Below are 27,704 nucleotides of genomic sequence, written 5' to 3' on the forward strand. Positions count from 1 at the left end.
AAGTGACAGGATGGAATTCTGACCTAAAAACAGCAAGTACTCAGCTCTCACTGACAGCTTTGTTTCTTCCAGAGACCGGCAGAAGACACCCTGTGCGAATCATCAGAACATGGTAATGACTTACATTCTTATTTCAAAATCAATCATACAAAGAAAATAGCAGCCACAAGCATATTGACATGTGCCAACAACTGTGTAAAATGTAATGGTTTTTCTTGTGTTTAAGCATGAAAATAAGTGGCTTTTGTTTTGACAGATGACATGTAGGTCCTGAGAACACTGACCTTAGCCACACTGAACTCTTGTATCTCCATTGCTTGTGTCTCAACCTACCCAAAACATTCTCTATACGACCTCAACATTCAAATGCAGTTTCTTGCTGAAGCCACTTGCTTCTAGTTGTTCTTAGGATGACAGGCCTATTGCTTTATAATCGCCGAGCTGTTGCTCCCAGTATGTAAACTTGTGCGTCAGGAGTTAACAGGGCATCAGATGATGATCTGGGTAGGCAAGAGGTCATTCTGTTTACCTTTCCATATCTTTGCCTGAGGATAACTTGGTCACCCTGCACATTGCATTTCTTGCAGAATCGAATGGTTTTCCAAGAAAGCGTGTACGGTCTTCATCTTTTACTTTGCATACTACACATCCTCAGTCCCAAGGAGGTAGGTATAGACCCGACTGTTAGCTGTTCACTGTTATGTTTACTCCGAGTATGAAATTACTGAGAAAACCTCCAAGTGGAAAATGTTTAAAAAGTCTACCCATCAGATGATCTTTATAATAAACTGCTGTATGAAAACAGCAGTCTATAAAATGGACTGTATAAATTAAAATTAAAACTCAATTGATCAACAGTGGATGAAGGATTGAAAGGACATAAGCCACGTCAGCAGGGTTGTCTTATACCATGGAATTGCAAGCAGTTTGGGGGTATTTTTTTTGTGTTTCCAAAATTTCTGCATTAAGTATCCATTAGTTTTGAAATTAGAGGAAACTGCTATTTCTCCCTAAGTAACCATCTACTTAAAGAAACAGATGCTTGCCTTTAAAAGAACACGAAGAACTTCATCATGTACTGTATTCCGAGTAAATGAGTAACTCAGTTTGCCCTCTTCTCCACTCGAAGCTCTCCAGGGATCCCTTTTGTAATGAGCACATTGATCTCTGCTCGGTAATATGGCCATTTGTGTGTGTGCCCCCCCCCCCGCCCCCCCCTCCCCCCTTGAGTTCCTGGGCGGCATCTTCCTGCCTGATGGAGGGTGTTACACAGGCTGCGCACTCTGGTATTTACTGGTCTGAATAGAAATTAACTTCTAATTCTCCCCACAGTCACATTTTATTTCTATTGATAAACATGCAACATCGTTTCTAAATTAGTGATACAGAAATCGTTCTGAAACAGCAAAAGTTCAAATAAAAAGAAACACAAAACCCCACGTCCTTACTGACTGCAGTTTGCAGTTTGCTTCCAGCACCGACCTTGTCCCAGAAGGACATCATCCTTCACGGGCCTCCCGACCTTCCCCCCTTCGGGGCCAGGTAATAAACAGCTTCTGGGACCTCAAGCCTGATGCTCCGGTTTCTCAAACTCCATTCTCTTTGATGATACATTTTCTTACTCAGCTACTATAAAATGCTGACATTTTAGTGGCAAATAAAATCGAGGCCTTAGCCAAGTATGATCAAAATGTCTTATGAATTCCAACTCCATAAATCCTGCTTGTTTTTGGTAGAAAGTTTGAACTTGATGATTTTTTTAGGATTTCATGTTTATGATGATATGTTCTATAAGGCAGCCATAAAAGTAACTTCTTTCATTTCACTTATTATTGTTCATCTGTATGGTTCACAATACCTATGGTACTCAAAATATACTGCTATGCTTCAGATTCTTATTTTAAAGTTTATGCTTTAGATGTGTATTCTAAGGCTTAGAATGTGATTCCTTTTAAACATTTCACTAGTTAAAATGTTACTTCTTTTTATTTGGAATTTGTAGTGTTTGCTAATTAAATCTATTTTATCATTACAAAATATTTGAGATGGTTGGAACATTCTCTACATTAAAATATTGATTTATATTCTTTTTGTGTTTCTTTCTGCTGAACAACCAGATGCCTTTTCCAAGTTAATCTTGTGACTAAAAGATAAAAAAAAAATACAAATTATTCATTTCCTTTCAACTGATCCCTCTCTACCTGGGAGCCACAGAGTTCTCAAACTAATGAATTTATATTCTTATTTATAATTCCAAACATGGTTGAGCAACATATGTACAAGATACAAGAAATACTTTCTAGCTCAATAGATCACATTTAAACCTGGCTGACAAGTTACAGACACTAAGAGGAATAGGGGTCCTTTCCTAGAGAATTTATTTTATTGAATTTGTGCATAAAATAAAGGGGTGGCTGTAAGTATCTGAATAACTGCTTCGATTCATTAGTATCTTAAGTTAGACACACACACACAAAGACTAAATAAAAGAACATTGATATCGGTAAATATCATTCCATTTTTTGTTGCGCAGTATGTTGGTGGTATTGGAATAGAGAAAAATAGTACAACTTTATACAACCCACTTATTGCTGGTTTTCAATAATAAAGATCATAAACCATTTAGTTGAACTTTGAATTAGAAAAGCAATTCTACCCCAATATTTATAATATGTTATGAAACTTAGAGGAAGCAATTCTTACTCTTTCCTCATTTCCATTAATCAAATGCTCAAAAGTTGCTGTTTCTGCAATTTGTAACCAAGACGTGGTCTCTTTGAAACGTATAGTAATTCTGTATTTGCAGCTACCACCATAGTCTTACACCACCAACACACGTCAGAGAAAAATCACCTAGCGTAACAGTCGTCTTCTTTCTGTAGGTGTCACTGGGGTAGAGAATGGGGCAGGATTTGCTAATAGCTTCATAAGATTTTATAAGAAATACACAGTAACACACACAGAGGGATCACTGTCATCAGATTTCAATATGTACTCATTTCAGTACTCATTCTTATGATTCTAGAGAAGACTGTCTATTCCATTAGGGACCCAGTTTTCACTTATATTTCTGAAAGTAAACAGAACTATGTGGCAAAACTCACTGCCATCACTCAGTTTTTAGCCCACCTGCCTTCTCAGCGCACGGCCTACAGTTATTAGCGCCAACAGCGACATCTACTGGCGAGTTTAGTACAGGCCTGTAAAAACCCAAATCGTGTCAAAACTGACACACTTAGATTTAAATTCTTCTAAATTGCTTTTCTTACAGTGAAGAAAAACAATGTTTTTATGATATCAACTTATGTTCAAAGGAATGTTGATATGAACAGTGAAGAACAAGGTATGTAGTTTATTACAAGAACCTCTAAAATTTTATATTTTACCATTTTTATTTTAATTTGTCGTGTGTGTTGTAATATAGAGGTAGGACCCCGTGACAAAACATGAAAAAACATATTTGGTAAGCTAGGTCTCATGGTCAAAAGATTGGTTATTGGGTAAAATCTAGGCCAAAAGTAAGCACTAACAAATTCACTGGCTATTTTGAGTTTGGTTAGTTAACATTTAAAAAAAAATTTTTTTTCTGTTCTTTATTTATTTTTGAGAGACAGAGACAGTGAGAACCGGGGAGGGTCAGAGAGAGAGGGAGACACAGAATCCGAAGCAGGCTCCAGGCTCTGAGCTAGCTGTCAGCACAGAGCCCGACGAAGGGCTCAAACCCACAAACCATGAGATCATGACCTGAGCCGAAGCTGGGTGCTTAACTGACTGAGCCACCCAGGCGCCCCTGGTTAGTTAACATTAATCCCTCATTTAATGATGATGTTAAAAAATAAGCGTTAAATTGGTCAAAAAATATGGAGAAAGAAATATTTCCCTAATGATATATTGACTCTTGAATTCTGGTCTTTTGAGGTCCAGTGAAACATTCTGAACATGTTCTAAGACCTGCTACCTTGCAGCCACCTCAATCTCAAAGGTGTGAAAAAGCAAGAAAAACTTTGGGACACGATAACTTGGAATCCTGCAAGATTAAAGACAAAACAATAAATGAGGTAAGTCCGATAGCAGGACTGACATCAATTCTCCATCTTTCATTTAGTAGATTGCTGCGGGCCCTACATTCAACATTAGGGGCTGACTGGCTTTTGTTCCGTTGCTGAAGCCACTGCTAGGCTGGAGAATCACCTGGACTATAGACAGCAGAAAGCCCTCCGTAACCTTATTCAACTTTGTCCTCTTAAATTGAAGAGTATTTCTAGGAACTAGTTTGTGGTCTCCTCTAAGTGTAAAGCTGCATCCCTTGGGCTTGTTCCAGTGTACTAATGCCACATGAGAATAGCGGAAGCAATGAGGTGGCCAGGATCAGAAGTCAGAAATCAAAAAAGGAAAAGGGGTTTTCAGTATCCCCAGCCGATCAACATCCTAGTGTGGCTTTGCCAGTTTAGGTCACACCAGGGATCCATCCAGACCCATCTTCATGGATAATAGAAGGGAATTACCTGCTGGGGAAGCTTCTGAAGACAGAGAAGAATTCTCTCTTACAATTGTTGTGGATGGTTGAATCCTCACTGTGGGCCTTTCTAGGGAGATTGTCATTTTGCTCAAGCCATGCAGATACAGATTTGGGGGTATTCTGTTGCTGTGTCTCCCAGAAGCCAATACTTGAAAGGAATGGTACCAAAATGGGTAGGTTGGAATTTGAGAGTAACACCATCCTTCATTGTCTCCAGCTAAACTGTTGAGGGTCGGTCACTTGTTTTGTTTTGTTTTCCATTCTGAACATAAAGACAATGAGTGACACATGGAAACTGAAAATTCCAGCCATTTCATCGATGCAATGAACAAATATCAGTAATCCTACCTCTGCCACTATGTTTACATTCTTGGACAAAGCACCCAATATTCTCTTTCTATCAGTGAAGTGAGAGCGTTGACCTTGGTCAGCATTAGACCAGGTCTAATTTTTTATAATTCCAGGTCTTTTTCTTTGTAAGATATGATTTCATGAGACATACTGTAAATTTTAAAAATCATTTCATCATGTCTGCAGGGTATGTGGTATAAGTTTTAAGTAAAACATGTTTTAAATTTCAAACCAGGGTGTCTGAGTGGCTCAGTCAGTTAAGCCTCTAACTTTGGCTCAGGTCATGATCTCACAGTTCAGGAGCTCGAGCCCTGCTTTGGGTAACAACATGAGCCCCACTTGGGTGAGCTTGCTTCTCTCTCCCTCTCTCCTTCCCTCTCTCTCTGCCCCTCATGGGATTTTTTCTCTCTCTATGTCCTCTCTCACTTGTACCCTCTCTCAAAAAAAAAATTCAGATCAGTAGATTATTAAAAGTTTTCATTGGATGTAATTTAATAATCATTACCATATTACATAAATTCTTACTTTGATCCATTTAAGAAGTGATGCATGTTGTTTAATTTGTGTTAAAGTATGTAAAAAAGAAGTATGATGTGTGGACTAATTTCTAAAATGTTATATTGGGGCACCTGAGTGGCTCAGTCAGTTAAGCGTCCAACTTTGCCTCAGGTCACAATCTCATAGTTCATGAGTTCAAGCCCATGTCAGGCTCTGTGCTGACAGCTAGCTCAGAGCCTGGAGCCTGCTTCAGATTCTGTGTCTCCCTCTCTCTCTGCCCCTCCCCCACTCATTCTCTGTCACTCAGAAATAAACATTAAAAAAATAAATTAAATGGTATATTGCATATGATTTTGGAACAATATGTGCTATAAATTATAGATTAAATTTTTGTGATGTTATAAATCAATATTTCTTTGGCATGGCTTATTGAAATTTTGCATTATGTATTTTAAAAATAAAATTTATTCATGTTTTTCTTGCATTTTCTTCCTAAATGACAAAGAATAAGAAATTTTGAGGCCATTGTTTGCAAGCATTTCTTCTTGAATAAATGTATTAAGCATAATGAATAGCACTTTTTCTTAGTTAATGAATAGCTTAACTGGATATGCCCATTATTGAATTTTCTCTGTTTAATGAAAACCTTTGAAGGTTTAAAGACAAGCTATAGAAGATGCAATGTAAGAATTCTGACAAAATAATGTAATTTATAGATCTAGTGAAAATTATCTTTAGGTGAATTTCATAGAACTATTATTTTCATGTTTCTTATTAACTTGTATATAAAAACGGCAATTTTTATTCATTCTGTCATTAATCAATGGTCACTTATGTACAATTAATTTATATTTATATAAATAATAGCATAGTATGTGCACTATACCTATAATATGCATATACTCATACGTACTATTTTAAGTACGTAAGAAAACTACCATTTTGGCTGAGAGATAAATCATCTGAGTGGCTGAATCATGAGGCACGTACTTGGAGCTTTGCTAACCAACAACACATATTCTTTTCATACATATTTCCCAGCTCTCAAATTCTGTTACAAAGGATGAAATGCTCAAAATTATTTTTATTGATCGACATGAAATTGAAGTGGAAACCTTTAAAGATCTGAACTCCTTGCAGCATCTTTGCAAATCCCTGCTGGGGGAAGGGAGGTATTTATAAAACATTGGAGACACTATATCAGATAATTTATAGGGTTCTTCCAGTTCTAAAATTGCTCATACCTGGGGCACCTGGTGACTCAGTCAGTTAAGCCTCGGACTTTGACTCAGGTCATGATCTCATGGTTGGTGAGTTTGAGCCCCATATTGCGCTCTCTGCTCTCAGTGCAGAGCCTGCTTCAGATCCTCTGTCTCCCTCCCTCTCAGCCCCTCCCCCACTGGCATGCTTGCTTGTGACCTCTCTTTCAAAAATAAACATTTAATTAAAAAATTGCTCACACCTTCAATTATTCATTAGTCAGGTAACATGCATATGTATATGTATCAGACAAACTCATTGATTAAGTTACCAGTAAAAATTTCTAGATGCAGACATGAATGAGATTCTCTCTAATGCTTGGTGGCCTGCTGGTAAGGCTTGCAGGCTGTTTTTAGGATTAAATAGTCCTAAAGGATAGATCTGCTAAGCTAGAAACGAGAATTAACCCTATGTGGCTAAAAAAGATTAAAGTAACAAAAGGAGGTGGGATTTCTGAATATAATGGCTAAGTATACAGTCTCTGGTATCAGGCAGACCCCGCCTCTAAGGTCAGCCCCATTCCTGGCTGCCCAAGCCCAGCCCCATTATTTAAACTCATTTGGTCTGTTTATTCTTCTGTAAACTGTAAAATGTGAATAATAGACATACAACCTATAGAGAGATGTTGTGAGGAATAAATGAGATAATGTACATAAAATGCTTAGGGTAGTACTTGAACATAGTGAACTTTCAATACATTTATTTATTTATTTATTTATTTATTTTTAATGTTTATTTATTTTTGAGAGAGCAAGAGAGCGTGCAAGTTGGGGAGGGACACAGAGAGAGGGAGACAGAATCTGGAGCCCGGAGCCCGATGTGGGGCTTGAACCCACCAACTGTAAGATCATGAACTAAGCCAAAGTTGGACACTTAATCGACTGAGTCACCGAGGTGCCTCTCAGTACATTTAACTGTAATTATTGTTTCCTTGTCTGATGCTTCTATTAAGGCAATTTAAAGGACCTTTATGATGGCTTAATTATCTTTCAGATTTCTGAGGGGAGCTCCGGTTTGCTAGGTGAAAATTCACCCAGTGCTAGAATTTCAGCCCTGCTGACTACTAACCAGAATTGCTTAGGTGCAACATTAGTAGGGTAAGTTAACACTGGGGACACAGAAAGGATATCCTTTCATTCTTGCTTTCTTTTATCATTATAATCATTTATGGAAAATAAGTTTCTGATACTGCACAGATAAATTGGCAAGATTCCTGTTTGAGATTTCATAAAGAACACAAGTTTAAAATGCTTTCCAAATAAGATAAAAAGAGAGAGAGAGAGAGACCAACCATAAGAGACTCTTAATACAAGAGAGTTAAACTGAGGGTTGCTGGAGGAAAGTTGGGTGGGGAATGGGATAAATGGGTGATGGCATTAAGGAGGGCACTTGTTGGGATGAGCCCTGGGTGTTAAATGTAAGTGATGAATCATTAAATTCTACTCAGAGATCATGACACTATATGTTAACTACCTTTGATTTAAGTGAAATAAAAAAATTAAATAAAATGCTTTTCCCAATATCTCTAATATATAAAGATTATCCTATTAAAATTGGATTATTTTCATTTTTTTCATTGATTTGGGTGAGCATATTTCAAAATAAAAATAAATAAAAATTTAGCTAGGAATCAATTATCTGGCTGCTAGGTTAGCCTTTCCTCCCTTTTCTCTGATGTTCTTTTTTTCCCCCCTCTTTTTAATTATTTTGAATATTAAATTATTATTCACTATTTATTGACATACATTGGATAGACAAGTAGTATAAATGTGCAAAATGAAAGTTACCATTTACTGGTATCATCAACTATGACGGCAAGTTTGATCTAAGAGATTATCAAGACAAGCCATGGACATACACAGACTCACATGATTAGGGCCCGTGTGGGTCCCACAGAGCCGGCTTACAGCCCACACTAGGGATGCAATGTCGACCCTGGAATACATCAGCCTACAGATAGAGCGCTGCATGTCTTTGAGCTCCTCATTGTGAAAAACACTTTTAACATTTAAAAAAAAAATCCAGAAGGAAAAATCCAAATTAAACAAATGCACACTCAAGTATCACTGAAAAGACGGATTGGCCATTCCTTTGCTCTGGAGATCTCTGGTGGCTAAGAGCATTGGCCACTGGGGGAGGAGGAGAGTAGAAATTAGAGATTTTCAGAGGCTGTGCTGGAAAAGCAATAAGATAAGGGCTGGGCAGCTCCTGGGTGGGCAGGACACGTGTTTGGACTGGTCTCAACAAGTGCTCTCACAGTCATCAAATATCTAACTATTATCCCTGGAAGTACCTATCTCAGTTTTTCCTTCATTTCTCAATATCTGTAGGTGAATAAGAGTTAGCAGATGTTTTATGCTTTACATAAATCTATTAAACATTTGATTATTTCCTGTGCTAAGGTTTAACATATATATTGTAAATATATTTTAAATGGAAAATGCTTATTTCTTTTCCTTAGATGTCAACCAAATGAAGATAAATATTCTTTTAAAAGCTGCAGTTCTGATTTCGTGTTTGGAGAAAACATGGTAGAAAGAGTTTTGGTAAGAATTTGGCAAAGGTTTCTATGATATAAAAAGCTATCACTTCAAGTTTCTGGAGGCAAATTAATTAAAACAATGTTAAACTGGGGCATACTTCAACTCCTGAGTTCAAAGGTGCATTTTCTTTCTTTAATGAAAGGTCCTCCTGGGAAGCAAGTTCTAGTTGTTGGAATAGTAGACAGGAACCCACAGAGGAAGGGGATTGTATAATTATAACATTATTACTGATGAGAAATATTAAGTAGTTCTTTCACATGTATTAAACTGAAGGTATGCAAGGAAATCCCAGAATCATCTGCAATAGACAAGCTTACCTGGTAATGATATTTTAATGTAGGCTTTCGACAGCCTTTTTAAGAACAAGACGCTTTTAAAATTATTTACTTATTTTTTCTTATTAACTACAACCCTCCCCTTAGAGCTTTTATAGTGGAAAAACATCATTATAACTTTTTTTTTTTTTTTGCTAGCTTTAAGAGGAAAATCATAGTACTTTAACTTGCCTAGGGAAACACCCTGGCCTTATTTAATGTGGAACATCCTTCTCCAAGAGGCCATGGCTGCCCTTCCCTCCATAGGGAATGTTCCTAAAGCAGAGCATAATCTGTAGCAGGGAAGGAGACAGCAAAGTGAGGGCTATGCGCCTGGTCCATCACACCTTCATACTTGCCACCAGACCAGGGTCTTGGTTGACATAGGCCAAGGTAGCCAGCTTGTCTTGTGTTTACAAGTTCTATGGAGAATCCAGAGGAGGCTGTAAAGGTTTTAAAACCTGTGTAAAGGCTCAGAATAACAAGGAGCAACTCATGAGGTCAGTTTATTCTAAGTTTCTTAGGGCTTTCACACATCAATCACTTTAAAGACCTTGTTTATGCTACATCTGCCTTAGGCTAAACCCCAAACCTAAGAGTAGTATCATAGCTTTTCAGCTTAGAGGCACCCTCCTTCACTCTCAAGGTGAAGGTCAACTCAGCAATTCTGAAGCTATGGACCCACCTCTTTGGATCTGAACCAGAATGGACCAAGTTCTAGAGGGAAGTCTCGGGGCAATACATTCAGGCATATTTCTTCCAAATCATTTATTTCCAAATTTGGCACTAGAGTAGTCACAGCTTCTGTAAGATGTCACAGACACATATAAAATACTTTCCAAGCCTCATAGAATCAATTTTAACATTCAGTTCAATTTAACAAACATGTTTTGTGTTCTCATGATATCTAAAGCACTGGCATTGGTCTCAGGTTTGGCTGTGTGTTAACAATCATCTGGTGAGCTTCTAAAGGATTCCTTATGTCAGGGCATCTACACAAACAGATTAGATCAGAGTCTCTGTGGGTGTGGATAGGTATCAGGTGATTTGAATGTACAGCCAGGATTGAAAAACACATGTGAAAGCAGTTATGCAAGGTTAAAGGAGCCCCTGTGCTCTAAAGGTGTTTATAATCTAAGGGGAGACAGAGAGAATCCTGAACAAATGAACTACAGTTGGGATTGTAAAGTTGGTTTGGGGAGGTACTTGTGTACATTTCCTGTGGGCACTTTAAATCTGGCTTGCGAAGGAAACTGTACTTCTGGTCTCTTTAAGTTGATAACATCTAAGGATAGCAGGAGCTATAGAGCTCACTTGTATTTGTCCCCTAGTTAATCCCATAATCCTGTGGCCTTGTGATTTGGTGGTGAGAATGCCTTGCTGGCTTGTTTGCTGACCATGTGCTTTTCAAGGGAGTCATTAAACTTTCTGTGCCTTAGTGTTTATTTTCTTCAAATGGAAATAATCACATTCATCTTGGGCACCTGGGTGGCTCAGTGGGTTAAGCGTCCAACTTCAGCTCAGGTCATGATCTCATAGTTTGTGAGTTTGAGTCCCACGTCAGACTCTGTGCTGACAGCTCAGAGTCTGGAGCCTGTTTTGGATTTTGTGTCTCCCTCTCTCTCTGCCCCTCTCCCACTCACCTCTGTCTCTCTCTCTCTTAAAAATAAACATTTAAAATTTTTTTTAAAAATCACACCCATCTCTACCAATTTTAACAGAATATCTTAATGTCCAGTTAAATAATGTGGAAGAATTTTGAGTTCATAAAGGAAAAGATATAAACCTAAATTCTGAAGTACTTCTCCAATTCCCCCTGTTCTGCAGGGGGCTCTCCAGTATCAGAAATGGCAAGACAAAAATTAGTCTTTTTTCACAGGCCTTGATTACAGCACATGTGGAAAGCCTCACGTGTGCAGTCTTAAAAGCAATTTTTGGCATCAAATTATCTTGGAGAGGGTCACTCGGGTGGCTCAAGTGGTTGAGCATCAAACTTTGGCTCAGGTCATGATCTCACGGTTGGTGAGTTTGAGCCTTCTGTTCTCAGTGCAGAGCCTGCTTCAAATCCTCTGTCTCCCTCTCGCTCTGCCGCCCCCCCCCGCCCCCCGCTCACACTCTCTTTCAAAAATAAGTCATTAAAAAATAATATCCTTAAAAATAAATTGCCTTGGGAGAAAACTTAAGATTCTTTCTATAAAGATGAGCTCTGAGACAGCGAGTGGGTTCTCTGGACGATATTTGTTTGTTTGTTTGTTTGTTTGTTTGTTTGAAGTGGGTATAAAGTGAAGTCCTGGGAATACTACTAAATACCTTGAAACAGAAATAAGGGACACCTGGGTGGCTCAGTTGGTTAAGCATCCGACTTTGGCTCAAGTCATGATCTTATAGTTCATGAATCTGAGCCCCACATTGGGCTCTCTGCTGTCAGCACAGAGCCTTCTTCAGACCCTCTCCCTGCCTCTTTGTCTCCCCTATTCTTTCTCTCTTTTTCTCCCTCTCTCTCTCTCTCAAAAATAAATAAGAAAACATTAAAATAAAAGAAATGATAGTTGCATCTCCTTCTGGGCATCAGATGAGTCTGGTGGTAGCCTGAATGCCTCTTACCTCCTTCTGGGTCTCTAAACCTCCCCTTGGTCCCTGGAACTAGATCCCACCTGAAGTAGGCTGGTGTTAACTAGATTACACTTCCTAAGGCTCAGAACCAATGTCCTCTGATGATAGGAAGGATTTCCCCGTTCAGCACATAGGGAGTCCAAAACAAAAACACAGCAGTTGAATTCATTTGCTGTGTTAAAGTAGAACAAAGGTATCTTTTGGCTTACTGCTGATATAGGGATACAATTAAGTAATGCATCTTTTTCCTTCACTTAGGATACTCAACATCTCATCCAATCTCAACCTGAAAATGATTCATACACCAAGGAACAATCATTTAAATCCACACTAGAATTTCCTGTGAACTCTCCAAATTCAAGTAAGAATTATTTCATTTGTAAAAAATGTGATTCAACTAGTATATTTTGTGTGTTCCCATGTCAACTGTTCAATATCTATAAAATACAAAATCAGTCATGCAATGCTTTAAAACTTTATGGCAAAGATTAAAGCATACAAAATATTGTGGTATGATATGCAAGCTTTAAAACATTCTTTTTACTTAAGGATATTGGGAATCATTAAAGAGATTTATCTAAACTCTAGTTTCATATTCTTGGAAACACTCGTTGTTATAAAAAGCTAAGGAGACATGTATATTAATGGGGACAATAAGGAGCTTTTACAGTAGAGGAAACGGAGTCTTTTATGTGTCTTTTCATCCTATTTTTTCTTACAAACAGACTCTATTAAAAATATGTCCCTAATTGAATCAGCTGCTGCTGTCTCTTCTAAGCCATCACCCAAATGCTTGCTGGAGAAAATTGATGTTGTGACCGGGGAGGAAGCTGAACATAATGTGTTGAAGGTGTGTGTGTCACACATTGCTCTTTCCGGCAGCACTTACCTCCATGAAACCAAGTTTCTATCAGCAGGAACACCTTTAAAAATAAGGGCAGAAGTATAGTTTTCATGAAGACTGAGCTGCTTAACTAGACATGCTAGACACTTCCAAAGATTAAGCCAATATTTTATTGTATTCTTATGTTTGTATGGGTAATTTTCAGGACAATATGTTACTGGGTTTACAACCATTCACATTAGTTTCTTAGAAAGAAGACAGCCAGGGACCCTGTCTTAAAATAACTTCAGACGTAGGTTTTATACTTTACATGCCTGCGTTTGTAATCAGTGCTATCATCGTTAAAAGTTCTACTTACACTGGACATTTTTAAGTCATGATAAGATGAATAGAATTCAGTTCAAGATAAATTAAAAAATTCTGGTTTTCTTTGAAAAGTTCTTTTAAGTAAATTTTGAATTTTGTAGAAAGGAAGAATTTCACAGACGTAATATATAGTATCATGCATAGGATTTGAATGTTGAGTGGCATACCTATTAGCCTAGGCACGTGAAATGTAATTACAACAAGGTAGTCATTTTTCAACAAGGTGCAGATTTCCCTTTCTTTTTATCTGTCTGCTTTAACTCCCAAATCTCTCCATTTCTCTTCTCTTTGCCTGTGGTTTACTGATACATTTCCTATACAAGTGTGCTTGAAAGCATAATTCTCAGATCAGGTTTAACCACAATTAATTGAAGTAACTGCTAGGGGTGAGGCCCTGGCATGCCATATTTTTAACAAGTCATCTGTGACTCTTTTACCAATAATATTTAATGCTGGTAAGCATTACGTTATAGTACAGTATTCCGTGGTACCACATCCTAGTTCTGGTGCTGCATTCTTTGAAAAATTTTAGGCATACAGATAGTTGCACTATTCCTTTACTTACAAATAAGTTACTTAACTTAAATAACATATTTCATTTAAAACTTGGTACATATACATATATTGTTAAGTGGAAAAGCAAGATGCCAAAAGTATGTATGATATTCTACTGTTTATAGAAAAAATAGGGGACATAGGTACTGGCATGTATATAAATACAAATATCTCTAGAGAGATAAACAAAATACTAGCAATAGTGATCACCTGTGGCAGGGGGCAGAAATTGACAGGTGAAGAATGAAGGTTGGGAAGGACTTTTCATTTTGTATATCTTTTTGCTTTTTGATATTTGAACTATTCAAATATTGTATGCTTTAAAAGTTAAATAAATTTTTAAAGCTGGTTTACAAATCATTATTAACCAAGGTTATTCTGGTAAAATCAGACAAATAAGAGTGTTGTAGCATAGAAAGAAATCACTTTAAAATAGATTTTTTATATATTTGACATTTTAAAAAATTGTCCTTTAGATCAACTGCAAGCTTTTTATATTCAACAAAACAACACAGTCCTGGATTGAAAGGGGCAGAGGAGCTTTGAGGCTGAATGACACAGCAAGCAGTGACTGTGGAACATTCCAGTCAAGACTAAGTAAGGAATCATTTTATAAAGCAACCCACTATTTCTCAGGGTAAAATTTCCAATAGGTACACATCATTTTCTGGAGACGTGTTATAAAATAGTAAAAAAATCAGATGTTAAAAACAATAATGTTTCCAATGTGCTAGAGGAACTTCCTGTTCAGAGCAGGCTCTGATGTCAGACTACACAGGTTCCGTTCTGCCTCTATCACTGACGAATTGGTGGCCTTGGACAAGTTACTTAATCTCTCCATGCCCTAGTTACATCAGTTTAAAATGGGGATTATAGTACTCCGTGAATTATTGAGCAATTGTGAGAATTCAGTGAGATAATGCACCTGTGGCATAGTCGGCACACACCTAAATAGTAATCTCAGTATTATTTAAAGAAATACGATGATATTTTTGAGGGGGAGATGGTTTTTCTTAAAGGGGATATTTGCCCTATAGTTTATTCAAAACATGCTGTGTGGGTTGAGAGGAAGAGTCAGTTTCCAAGGAAATAAAGGTGTGTGGTTATTGAATCCTGTGTATGGTTACTGACATCCATAGTGATGGTAAGAATTGGGAGTCAGTCAAACTGAGAGGGTCTCAAAGTTTTTGGCATCTAAAAGACACACTGGGCATTGTTCAGAGGCGCAATCCAAAAGTGAACAGAGGCAGAGATCTGGGTGGGGTGCTTAGGTTTACTGGTCAACATTGGGTAATCTCAAAGCTGTGGAAGGAACCACTGGAAGAAGTGAGATCCACGTATATGGATGTTTATTGAGTTTCAGATATCAAGCCCATGAAACAATAGGAATAGAATTCAGACTGTAAGAATAGGAACCATGTTTTCAGTTCTATAGCTGGCAAACAGGTTTCTAAATAACCCAACCAACCATTACTCCCAAGGCAGGTGCTAGTTGTTTTCTACTCTTGTTCAACTCCACTCTTTCCATCGCCTGCCAAAATTTGCGAAGCATGGTGTTTATACTGCTGTGTAACCTGATTTTACATTATACCATGGCCACCTTTCTATATCAGTAATGATCTTTCTTCAGTATTCTTAATGGGTTCATAATATCATCTTGAAGAGCCATGTCATCATTTATTTAGCTAGTTCCATTTTTTGAATGCTTAGTTTTTGTTTCTGTTTTCTCCACTTTGGATAAATATTCTTCAGACCACTAAGTCCTCAAAGGAATTCTAGAATTTTAATATTTTTTTAATATTATAGTAAAAAAATAATTCCAGCTTTTAAGCTAAAAAGTCTTCCAACAAAATAAAGCCAATTTGAAAACCAACTTTTAGTCGAGCCAAATTACAACTTAATAGTGAAAATACAGTCTGAAAAACAAATACAAGATTTACTTTACTTTCAAAAACTGGCAAGTTCCCCAGGAAGGTTAAGAACTAGACTATTACGTAGTCTCATACATTCACCTTCCAATTTCAGTTATGCGCAATCAAGGCAGCCTGAGGCTGATTCTCAACAGCAAACTCTGGGCTCAAATGGAGATTCAAAGAGCAAACCACAAAAATTTACGAATAACAGCAACTGATTTAGAAGACTATAACATCAAAGTGTTTTTAATTCAGGTAAGTAACAAATTTCAGTGATAGAGGATTATCCTATATTTGCAGATCTCTGCAATTGCTAATTTGTTTTTCACTGTATTATAATAACTTGCACCACTGACAAAAAAATCCACCATTTATTTTGGTTGTTTATAGTTTAATATAAAATCTAAACTTTAAATGAAATTTACAGATTAACACCAAAATCTATAGAAATCAATTGGCATGTGTCCCAAGACATTTGTATTGATATATGCTTTGAACCTTCACATTTTTTTTACCATTGAAATTATGTCAAGAATTTTATAAAGTCACCAAAGGGACCATTGTCAAGATTGGCTCCTAGGAGTCCAGGGGAACACACAGCCCCGTGCTTACACTGAATGCTGAAACTGAGAAGCCTCTGAGATCACGAGGAAGGAACCCCTGAGAAATGGAAAAACACAGGGCTAGTAAGTTAAAACAACCAGTCCAACGGCAAATTCCAATTCTGGACATGAGTCAGTCGCCAAGGTAACAGAATGGGAGCACAGCTTTAGCTCTTCCTGGCAGCAGGAATGTTTGACCTCAAATACAAAATCCGGGCACAAGAGAGCAAGAGCTGGCAGGGATCAGGCTAGGAAAAAAAAAAAGCTAGGTTTCCCACATGAGCTGAGACCCAGAAGACTGGGTACTTACGTGACTCAGGCCAAAAGTAACAATGCAAGTAAATAAACTTCCATATAGTAATCAAAAAAAGTTGGCAAGTGCCCACTGATGAAAACTCCAAAGTTTTATTAACTACCGGTAAGTGCACTGCTAGGTGTAAGTGATATTGAGGATTAAGCTACTAGAGTAAGATAATGCTCAAACCCTATTCACCATGTAGGGAGACAATACCTGATACTCTGCTGGGCCAGACCCCCTTGTTTTAAGTGGGTAGAGCAGTCTGCTGCTGCTGACACGGAGACTGAGACCATTAGTTATGACGTGATTCTACTGCTCAATGTCTGACCGGCACTAACTCTGTAAATTGTAGACTGTTTACTAAGTAAACTAAATTGAGTTTGCTAAATGCAAATAAAAATCGCCCGAAATTCCATTCCCAGAGATGGTCACTATTAACATTTTTGTCATTTCAGCATACATGTGTGTGCATACATATGTATATAGTGTGTCAACTATATGATCTTCAGAAAGGTTATGTAGATTCCTTGACTTTACTAATCTGCCCAATAAAGATAATAATAATATACTTTATAAAATGGTTGGGTAGATTAGATAGCTAATACTTGATTATGAAGTACACACATGTAACCTTTTCACTCATCAATGAAAAGGAGTGTTTTCATGTCATTAAATAGTAGTCCATTCTTCAAAAACTTTTTTAACAGTTGAAAAGAATGCTATTCTGCACTGTAATTTATTCCATTAATCCTGCTTTGTTAAATACTTAAGTAATTTGCTATCTTCCACTATTATAAATTCTACAAGAAAGATGTGAGGAATTCTCTTTGTACATGTGTGTTAATTTTCTTGGGAAGAGGCTTTGATTTGTCTTGGTACATTTCTCTTCAAAACAACTGAACCAGTTTTCATTCTCACCAGCAATTTCTTATAGTACTTCCTGGGAATTATAATTTTTTTAAGCATTGAGAATTTGTTATTCGAAAAATAGGTCATTGTGATTTTATTTTTAACTTCTTGCTCTGAATTTCTTGAATGAATATATCTGAATGAATTTAGCTAAAGGCAATATATTGACTAGTGAAAGGCATATTTAAATTTTAATGTTATAAAGTCAAGGTGGCAGAGTAGGATTTATATTTTAAATACTTTCAATATATATTGATGTACTAAAGAAAAATGACATCTTTGCAAATAATGTACATCAGTCAAGAGTCAATATTTATTTACTCAACACCCTCTATAGATTATTTAGCACAATATGAGAAACAAAAATACTTTATTTAATTTAGAGCTATTTTTTGCCCCAGAGTAATTAAGGGAACTTAAGAACATGCAAATGAAAAAAATATAATTGAAGACCATTCCCCCAAGCAGTTGCCATGTAGTTTTTTCTCGATTTGAAAAGTTTGATAGCTTTCTGGAGGGTTAGCAAAGAGAATAATTTACCTACATTCTCTTTGATATTGTGAAAAGATATAAAAATGTAAATCACTGCCATGTTACCTTAAAAGAGCACTAGCTCTGATGATAAAGATCTGGGATGCAAGCCCTGCGGATTTGTTGGCTTGCTATGTAAATGCAGGCAAGTCATTGTACCTTTCTGAGCCACATCTCCTCATGTGTAAAGGGATGTGGGAAGTAAGCATAAATTAAATACTTGTGCTACTGCGTTTGCTAATATAAATGAAATCACTAACTCATGGATTTTAAGGATTGAATGAAAAAAGGATGTAGTAACCATAAATGTTATATAAATGTGATTGTTACCATCATTTTTTATATTAACAGCAACCATGAGAAACAGCATAGAAGAGTGGTGAAAGCAAAGACTTATGATGTGTTTATGATACATAATCATAAGGGTGGCTGGATGGTGCAATGGACGGCGCATTGACTTCTATGATGCAGTGTAGAGACTGCTCTAATGAGCTCTGCTTTTCCACGAGCTGTGAGGCTGGTTGGGATGTCTAAACAAAGTGATGTAAAGGAAACGGAGGTCTTTTACTTCACCCAACCCTACAATTTTCTACAGTGAATAATAGTGGAGGAGGGATAGTCTTGAATTCAAGTAGAAATTTTAAATCACAAAATTTCATTTCTCAGTTTAAAATGAACAAATGGGGACCTGTTATAAAATTATTCACTTTTGGATTCAATTTGGTTCAAGATGAATGGCTTTTTACCCTTTGTCAGGGTTATTTATATCCTAGATTTATACCATATAATTCCTTCCTAATAGTGAAAGGTTAAAACATCTCTAAAATGTGGCTATTATTAAGCTATTTATATTCTTCACAACTTAATTTCCCTTACACAGGCCAGTGCCAAAGATACAGGATATCTGTATGCAGCAATACATCACCGGCTCATTGCGCTTCGAAGCTTTGATAAACAGAAAGATGTAAATCAAGCTGAAAGCCAGTCAGAAACAATCCTCCAACAATTAAACTGTGAAAGCTGTGATGAAGATGAGGATGATTTCATCCAAGCAACTAAGAATAGATCAGGTAAATAACTTTTCTTTTGTTAGGTCAGAGGTTTCAGAAAATCTTCTGCACAATCCTAATATGTGAAATAGTTGTTGTTTTTTAAAGTGGAATGAGGGGGTGCCTGGGTGGCTCAGTCGACTGAGCACTGGCTCTCAATTTCGTCTCAGGTCATGATCCCAGGGTCATGGGAGCAAGCCCTATTTTGGGCTCTGTGCTGAGTATGGAGCTTGCTTGGGATTCCTTCCTTCTCCCTCTCCCTCCCCTCCTTTCTCTCCCCTCTTCCTCCCCCCCCTCCTGCTACCTTCCTCTTTCTCCCTTGCCTCTCTTCCTTGCTTTCTATAAAAATAATTAAATAATATTAAAAATTTATATAAAAAATAAATTGGATAGGAATTAGAGTCCTAGTTCTTTGGATCAGAGGAGTGGGTTTGAAAGTCATTGTCTTCTTCTTTATGTGGCCTCCATTAGGATTTTACCAAAGTCATCCTCATTTTGATGCCTGGATGTCACCTGTGCATAAATTTAATAAAAATACCATAAAGTATTATGTTGATACACTAAAACTAACATTTATTCATATTTTCTTCACCTGTTCTTATTTCCCTATTATTGGCTAGAGTAGAAGAAATTATAAATACATCATAAATGTAATGAACACATGACAGTGGCTCCACAAGGCAAATCTGGCTTGAAACACCAAAACTCCTATTTATCTCCTTTTTGGAATTTGCTTTATTCTCAAGACCCTTTTTTGTGTAGGCCAAAAAGTACTATTTTCTTGTTGTTGTGTTAGGATTCATGAATTGAGCAAGGTTAAAGTAGAACCAGTAGTTACCAGATTTTTAGGTTTTAGTGCTTGTCCTGATGGGTAGATTTAAAACAAAAATTTATGATTATTTTTGGAAAAAAAGATTGTCTGGGAAATAAGAAGTCTAGCTTTGTTATATAAATGGAGCCAAGTATTTTCAGTAATAGTTTCATTTATCCCTGAATTCTGTTCTACGGAGAACTGAGTAACATACTTACAAAGATAGTGTGTTAGCAAGCATTTTTCTAATTTTTAATTATTTTAAATCTTAAAGGTAACTTAATTATACATAATTTAAGAATCTATCAAAGCACATGTACAAAACTTCATGAAATATCTTCCTTTGCCTAATATAAAAAACGTAATCAAAATGTACAAAATATATAGATCAGGGGGCACCAGAGTGGTTCAGTTGGTAAAGCATCTGACTTTGGCTCAGGTCATGATCTCATGAGTTTGAGCCCTGCGTTGGGCTCTGTGCTGCCAGCTCAGAACCTGGAGCCTGCTTCAGATTCTGTGTCCCCCTCTCTCTCTGCCCCTCCCGTGCTCGTGCTCTGTCTCTCTCTCTCTCAATAATAAACATTTTTTAAAAATTAAAAAAATACATGCAGATCAGGAATATAAATTGCTTGGCTCAGTGAGCCAGAGAACTAATATGATTTTTCTTGCCACTGTTAAACAACTAGTTTCTTATTCTTTACAATGTGTGAAATATATAAATAAAATCTTTATGATGTTTATATTGTCAATAATAAATGGGATCTATTGGAAGATGAATTAGTATCCATTAGAAATGTTAACATGAAATAGGATTAAATGGCAAAATTCTCTCTTCAACAAAGGTCACATTTATGAAATATATATTTTATTATATTCCATTTTAGGAAAGAGTAATATACAACTATCTTCATACAAAATGAGAAACAATGGAAATAATGGAAAATAAATGTCAACCATATGAACCCCTCTTCCTTTGCCTTCCTTCCCCTTTTCACTTAGTACTTTCTCCAGGAGGTGATGCATACAAATGCTAAACTGTTATGAAAGCAATAAAAAGTCTAATTTTTTAAACTCTGTTGCCCATGAATTAAGGTAGGGTTTAGTTATTTGAAATATCATGTTTTAAATTAGCAACATTTCCGGGGCACCTGGGTGGCTCAGCGTCTGGCTTCGGCTCAGGTCATGATCTCCATCTCGGTTTGAGCCCCACATCAGGCTCTGTGCTGACAGCTCAGAGCCTGGAGCCTGCTTCAGATTCTGTGTCTCCCTCTCTCTGACCCTCCCCTGTTTGCGCTGTCTCTCTCTGTCTCTCAAAAATAAATAAAAAAACAAAAAAAAAAATTAAATTAGCAACATTTCCAAATGTTACATATAAAATGTAAATTGTATAGTTTGCATTTCCTCACTTGTAAGCATATTCATGCATATTCATGTTCAGTTGTGTTCAATATTAAATCGAATCTGAATGTAACATTCTCTAATATTTTAAATTTATATCACAGATCCTTCTAGGTGGACCCACAGACAGTCGGTTGCCTGTTCATGAGCACTCTCTACTGTAAACGTGACAACATCTACAAAAAGATTGGTCATCTTGCTGAAAATACTAAACCTTCTTAACTAAATGAGATGATCCTATTCATCCCTTGAAGAGTTTTTATAGCAAAGTTCATAAAATATAATGTGTTGCAATTAAAACTTTTCTCTTATATAATCTAATAATTGCAAGGTTGTACATTTTGATTATTGTGGAGAAAATGACAGAATTTGAGAAATGCATGGACTTAGTTCAAAATTTATCATTTTTGAAAAATTTAGAATAGGATTTGATAACTAATTTGGACTATTCATCACATTGGTGGATATCGTAGTTAAAATAAATTGCTGGATTTGATAAATATCTAAGATATTTATTTTTTCAGTCATACATTGTCTGGTCATAAAACAAATATTTTAAAGGTCTCTAGTCATTTCTTCCAAAATACTGTAGCTGCATGATAACATTTGATTAAGTCACATTTCTTTTCTGGGAAATGAGTATTTTCAGTTAGCCTTTGGATTTACTAATACTATAAGATTATATCATCTTATTCATGGTATGAATTTCTTTAAATTTAGTATTGTTCTTGGACCTATATCTACTATACCTTGTATATGCTTGACTCTAGGTCAACATCCAATAGTTGTTGAAGGGATGAACAGAATACATTACCTATGTAACAAAACAGTAAGTATACAAAAAGTAAAATGTGTTAACTTGCTCTTTGCTTTCTGTAATTAAATTGTCATTAATATTTTATGGATGTAGCTGTATAGAGACCTTTTTTTCTAAAACATACATATAGCCAAATAAATCTTTTCTTTTTAAAAAAATGTTTATTTATTGAGGCACCTGGGTGGCTCAGTGGGTTAAACATCTGACTCTTAATCCCGGCTCATGATCTCACAGTTCTGAGTTCGAGCTCCACATTGAGCTCTCTGTTGTCAGCACAGAGCCTGTTTCGGAATCTTTGCTCCCTCTTTCCTTTTCCCCCCTCAAAAGAAAAAAACAAATGTTTATTTAATAATAAAATTTGTTTTAATTAATAATTATTAATTTAAAATAAATGTTAATTTATTGTTGAGAGAGAGAGAGCATGAAGAGAGGAAGGGCAGAGAGAGAGAGAGGGAAAGAGATAATTCCAAGCAGGCTCAGCACACAGTCCGACACAGGGCTCGAGCTCATGAACTGGGAGATCATGACCTGAGCCAAAATCAAGAGTCTGATGCTCAACTGGGGCTCAGCTGGAGCGACCCGGGCACCCCCCAAATGGTAGGCACCCCCGTACCATAATATTGGTAGACTAATAATTTTAACAATCATGCAACAGAGTTTTGATGCTCCTCTTTTGAGATTTGTCTCAGAGACACTTTATGGGTCACACACAAAAAAGCAGACTCAGTGCTTATAGCAATACTTCATTTTTCAATCAAGTCACCCCATGACTTCAAAATGACTTTTGATTGTGGCTCCTAACTATTCCCTTGTTAGAGGATCTTATTCTTCTCAGGCTGCCATGACAAAATACCACAGACTGTGCAGCTTAAACAACAGAAATTTCTTTCTCATAGTTCTAGAGTCTGAGAAGTTGAAGACCAAAAGGCCCACAAAATAGGTTTCATTCTGAGGACTCTGCTTTGGTTGTAGCCCACTATAATTTCCCTGTGTGCTCACAGGATCTCTTTGTGGGGCACAGGCAGAGAGAGAGCAAGCTCTCTAGTGTCTCTTCCTGTATGCCAACCCCATAAACTCCCTCATAAACTTTTCTAACTGTAATTATCCCCTAAGGCCCCATCTCCAAATTCCATCACACTGGGTGTTAGGGCTCCGACATAGACATTTGGGGGAGAACATAAACATTCAGTCCATAACCAGGGGATAAGATTTACAATTCCAAAATGATTTCTGAAAAGTTTTTGAACAATGACAACATAACTGGAATAATGGGTCTAAATTCACTAAATGCTACTTTGAAGAACAATATTCATTTGGATGTAGACATGTGAAGACACATTTTTCAAAGTTACATTATTTTGTTGCAATACCTCTTATAGTAATAAAAGCAATTATATGTACATACATATAGATATAGTAAAACCTGAGCTGATGCCTGATAGTTTAGTTTGGCATGTGAAAGTTGAATTAACTCTTTTAGACCATAATTTGGTTAGTGTATAAATTGTTCAGTTTTGTTCTTTCCCTATAACTTGAGTATAGCTTAGTGAAAAAGTAGTGCTAAGAGAGGCCTATTCATTTTTCTAGTCACTATGGAAGAAATATAGCCTCCTTTACTTCTAAATAAAGCAATGCTTCAGAAAATGGAAAAGACAAAGTTAATGTGAGAGAGAGGTAGAGAAAAGATAGAGAGAAGGGGGAAAAAATCAAAGAATAGCTCTAGCATAAAAGAATAAAAAGAATGGAAAAACAAATTTTAAAGTTGGTTGGGTTTTTTCAATCCCAAAAAGTACCTCTGACACAGAACAGTCAGTGAACAGTTTTCTTTAGAAGCTAACGTAAACAGGAAGACATCTGGAGAAGAAATGAAGGAGCCGGTTCTCTTCTCCTATAAGATCTTAGCTAATATGGGAACACGTCGTGATTGCACTAAATTGTTAAAGTAAAGCAGAGAACAGAGATCTTTATCTACCTGAGATGTTCGTTCTTGCCCTCACTTTAGGGTGGAGATAGAGCAATGTTTTCTCAATGCCTCAAACATTTTAATATACTTTGAATTCATTCTTTCCTTCTGTGATTTCCCTTATATTTCTCTGCCTATACCATGCAAAAATAAATTAGATTACTTCAATTACTGTTCTATACATTAATGCCAGTGCAACGGAATCAAAAATAGTATTAGAATATCAGGAAGGCAGAGAAAAGTGAAAATTTCTTGATTATGACATAGTTCCTAACAGCAGAAACATGGCATTTAGCTTATGACTTTCAAATTATTTTCTGTTCACTCTACTATTCCTTCTTACAATCTTGATGCAAATATTTAGTGCTATTTTGGAGGAGATAATAGAAGTAGAAACATCTTATAGTTTCTCTGTATCCTATATCTTCATCTAACCTCCTTTTTGGCTTTTCTACAGACTTTGACCTCTCTTTAATATGAAGAGATCACCATAAAATGATAATCATTCATAAGTTACTAGATAGGTGACTTCAAAGCACACATCTTCTTAGATTGTGGTAGAAGCTGCTTTTATTAAAATTTACTTAAATATTTCCCAAATATACTAGATACATATTTAACATTATATCTGACTATATATCTTACATTTAAAAAAACCTTAACATTCTTCTCTTTCAACAGGACTTTAGAGTTTACCAAGTTATTCAGCTTAATTAGGGACCGTCAAAATGTTCTCTCTTTTAACTATTATTTTACATCCATTACTGCCAAAGCCAGGAACACTTTGGCCTCAGCAACTAATAACCTATACAAGTCTTAGAGTATGCGGATGCCATTAAAGAAAAGGGCCAAGGTATATATCTTTCATAGAGTCAGAATGTACATGAAGTGAGATGGAGGGGGATTTAGGGATTGGGAAGGATGCATCTTAAGCTTTGTAAATCCTCAAACTATGAATATCCGATGACATATAATTTTCTCCATAAAATGTTGAGAACAAGTAAGCTTCTTGACATGTGTTTACCAGGTGGCTGGGTAAGCTCACTCTAGAAAAGTACACCAGCATTGCTATAGATGGGGTTTGAGTTTGAAACTCAGTAACGTTACAGATTATTTTAGTAGTTTGAGGGTACTGAAACTCATATTAAATTCACAAATGCAAGCTCTTGTTTGTTTTGTAATGAATAGATCACACCCACAGTGCTGCATGATTTGTGACATCAAATTTGGAGTGGACAAACTTAAATACATGAACACATTTAAAGTTTCTAAGATGATCTTTAGAAACTGTGGCATTGGAGAAGCTATTGAAATAATTGGGAATGTTTAGCCTAATAAAGACTTGATGTCATAGCTTTCCAACAATTTAGAAGATTGGCAAAACTTCTAAATTTCCGCCAAGCCAGTGGATATGAAAGACTATTTCAGTGAAATTACTTTGTATCTTTCTAATTTCTAATAAGGGTGAGTATATTTCAGATATTTATTCTCTGCTTGTTTCTTCTAAGCAATTCCTGTTCATAAATAATATTTGCAAAGCTAAGCATGTCATTTTCCCCTTTCCGCGGCTTCTTAGCATATACAAGATAAAAGCCAAGTTCCTAAGCATTGATATAATTACACCTTCCATGTCTTTCCCCCATCTGCCTTTTATGGTAATCTGCCTCTCTAGCCTCCTCTCACTGTTGCTTGCCTCCCTCTCAATTCTCTAGGAATTCAGAATTGCTACTTCATTCTCCATATACTTTTGCTCTGCTGTTTGCTCTCTAGAAATCCTTACTATTAACAAAGTGTTGGAATAGTGAGAAGAGACCTTGAGGATATTCAAATTATAAATGACTAACTCACATCGCACAAAAGTTAAGAGATGTGCTTAAACTTCCACTACAAGTCACTATCAGCACCTGCTGTGAGGCAAGGTTCCTGGCCAGAAGGGTCAGCGACCCACTAAAAGTAGACATCGGGGGCACCTGGGTGGCTCAGGCGATTAAGCATCTGACTCTTGATTTAGGCTCAGGTCATGATTTCATGGTTTGTGAGTTTTGCTTTTTTAATTTTTTTAATGTTTATTTTTGAGAGAGACAGGGTGTGAGTGGGGGAGGGGCAGAGAGAGAGGGGGAGACACAGAATCTGAAGCAGGTTCCAGGCTCTGAGCTGTCAGCACAGAGCCTGATGGGGGGCTTGAACTCATGAACCAGTGAGATCATGACCTGAGCCAAAGTTGGCCACCTGATCCAAAGTTGGCCACTTAAAGGTCTGAGCCACCCAGGTGCCCCCGACAGTTTGTGAGTTTGAGCCCCATGTTGGGCTCTGTGCTGACAGTGTGAAGCCTCTTGAGATTCTCTCTCTCTCACTCGTTGCCCCTCCCGTGTGCTTTCTTTCTCAAAAAATAAATAAACTTAAATAAATATTTTGGGGTGCCTTTCAAAAGGCTAGGTACTGCCTATAGAATAAAGTCCAAGTTAGTAACATTCTTAAGATTTCCCTCTTGTTCTAGCTACTTTTTCAACCTTATCTCCCCACCCAGAAATGCTCCACTTGGCCAGATTCCTCGACCCACTATCCTCTAATTTCCTCAAATGCTACCTGTCTCCCTCTGGATTGATAGTTTTTTGGTAGTCAGCAAGGACTGTAACTTGCGCAGTGCCACAGGCGCCATGCTTAGATGGGTCTGGCACCCAGCTTACCGCTCTCTGTCGTTAAAGACTTAATAATTACTGCTCAAGAAGCTCTCATTTTCATTTTGCACTAGGCCCCACACATTGTGCACGTGGTCCTTGGTCAGCCTCCTCGGTCCCCAGCCCAGGGTTGGTCAGATCGGCCATCTGACTAAACTTAGTTGAACGAAGGAATAAAGAATGCAGTCTTGTGTGCCATGACGAAAGAGTAGTTTTATATGACCTGGTCAAGGGCAATAATGAGGCCCAGGCGAGGAGGTGCCTACAGGTACCCACTCTCCCGCCAGGTGATCGAAACCCCACCCGCAGTTCCCCGCGCCGCTTCAGACCGGTTCCAGCTGGATTCCTAAGGCAGCTCTACCGCCAAATAGAATTCCAGCCCTTCTTCTGGCCGCAGCCAATCCCCGAAGCTCCTCAGGCTCCGAAACCGCAGCGGGCTCTGATTGGCTCACAGAGTCGGGGGCGGGCGTGTGGGTTTAGTGCCCACCCAGGGAAGGGGGTGGAGCTGGAGGTCGGCCCCCGGGCGTCGAAGCCGCCGCCGCGCAGGCGTGGATGGAAGCGGATCCACAAACAAAACCCACAGCTCTGAGGCCTCTAGCTCTTCCCCGCCCACCTTTCCTCGCTCAGGCTTTCCCTCCTCCCAATTCCTGGGCTTTCCCCGCCCCCGTCAACGTCTGGGCACGTCCCCCCCTCGCGGCGCGGGCCACGCACTGTAGTGCTCTTAACCTCTGCCCGCCCGGCGCGGAGTTAGAGGCCGGGGCTGCGCGGGTGGCGCGCACTGCTGGTGGCGGGAGCCCGGGCCTGCAGTCCCGCCGGGCGGAGGATGACTTGCTACCGAGGCTTCCTGCTAGGCAGCTGTCGGCGTGTGGCAG

General features: G+C 37.6%; 2 protein-coding genes across 4 annotated transcripts in view; both read left to right on the plus strand.

The window, feature by feature from the left end:
* The window catches only part of RANBP3L (RAN binding protein 3 like), a 45,468-nt gene extending 23,189 nt beyond the window's left edge, over window positions 1-22,279 (plus strand). The window contains exons 3-14 of one of the 3 annotated variants that reach the window (XM_029941510.1): window positions 73-112; window positions 588-665; window positions 3,272-3,343; window positions 3,919-4,058; window positions 7,622-7,725; window positions 9,090-9,174; window positions 12,357-12,459; window positions 12,824-12,948; window positions 14,340-14,460; window positions 15,889-16,031; window positions 18,997-19,186; window positions 21,479-22,279. In XM_029941510.1, coding sequence (XP_029797370.1) covers window positions 73-112; window positions 588-665; window positions 3,272-3,343; window positions 3,919-4,058; window positions 7,622-7,725; window positions 9,090-9,174; window positions 12,357-12,459; window positions 12,824-12,948; window positions 14,340-14,460; window positions 15,889-16,031; window positions 18,997-19,186; window positions 21,479-21,522 — 1,245 coding nt within the window. In that variant the 3' untranslated portion in view covers window positions 21,523-22,279. The remainder of the gene's footprint in view (window positions 1-72; window positions 113-587; window positions 666-3,271; window positions 3,344-3,918; window positions 4,059-7,621; window positions 7,726-9,089; window positions 9,175-12,356; window positions 12,460-12,823; window positions 12,949-14,339; window positions 14,461-15,888; window positions 16,032-18,996; window positions 19,187-21,478) is intronic. The other 2 variants (XM_029941511.1, XM_029941512.1) reach the window with 2 other exon arrangements.
* Window positions 22,280-27,384: 5,105 nt separating this feature from the next.
* The window catches only part of NADK2 (NAD kinase 2, mitochondrial), a 47,895-nt gene continuing 47,575 nt past the window's right edge, over window positions 27,385-27,704 (plus strand). Inside the window, exon 1 of the mRNA XM_029941274.1 lies at window positions 27,385-27,693. Within this exon, the coding sequence (XP_029797134.1) occupies window positions 27,385-27,693 (309 nt within the window). The remainder of the gene's footprint in view (window positions 27,694-27,704) is intronic.

This window comes from Suricata suricatta, chromosome 6 (assembly GCF_006229205.1).
Source record: "Suricata suricatta isolate VVHF042 chromosome 6, meerkat_22Aug2017_6uvM2_HiC, whole genome shotgun sequence".
Taxonomy (NCBI): Eukaryota; Metazoa; Chordata; class Mammalia; order Carnivora; family Herpestidae; genus Suricata; species Suricata suricatta.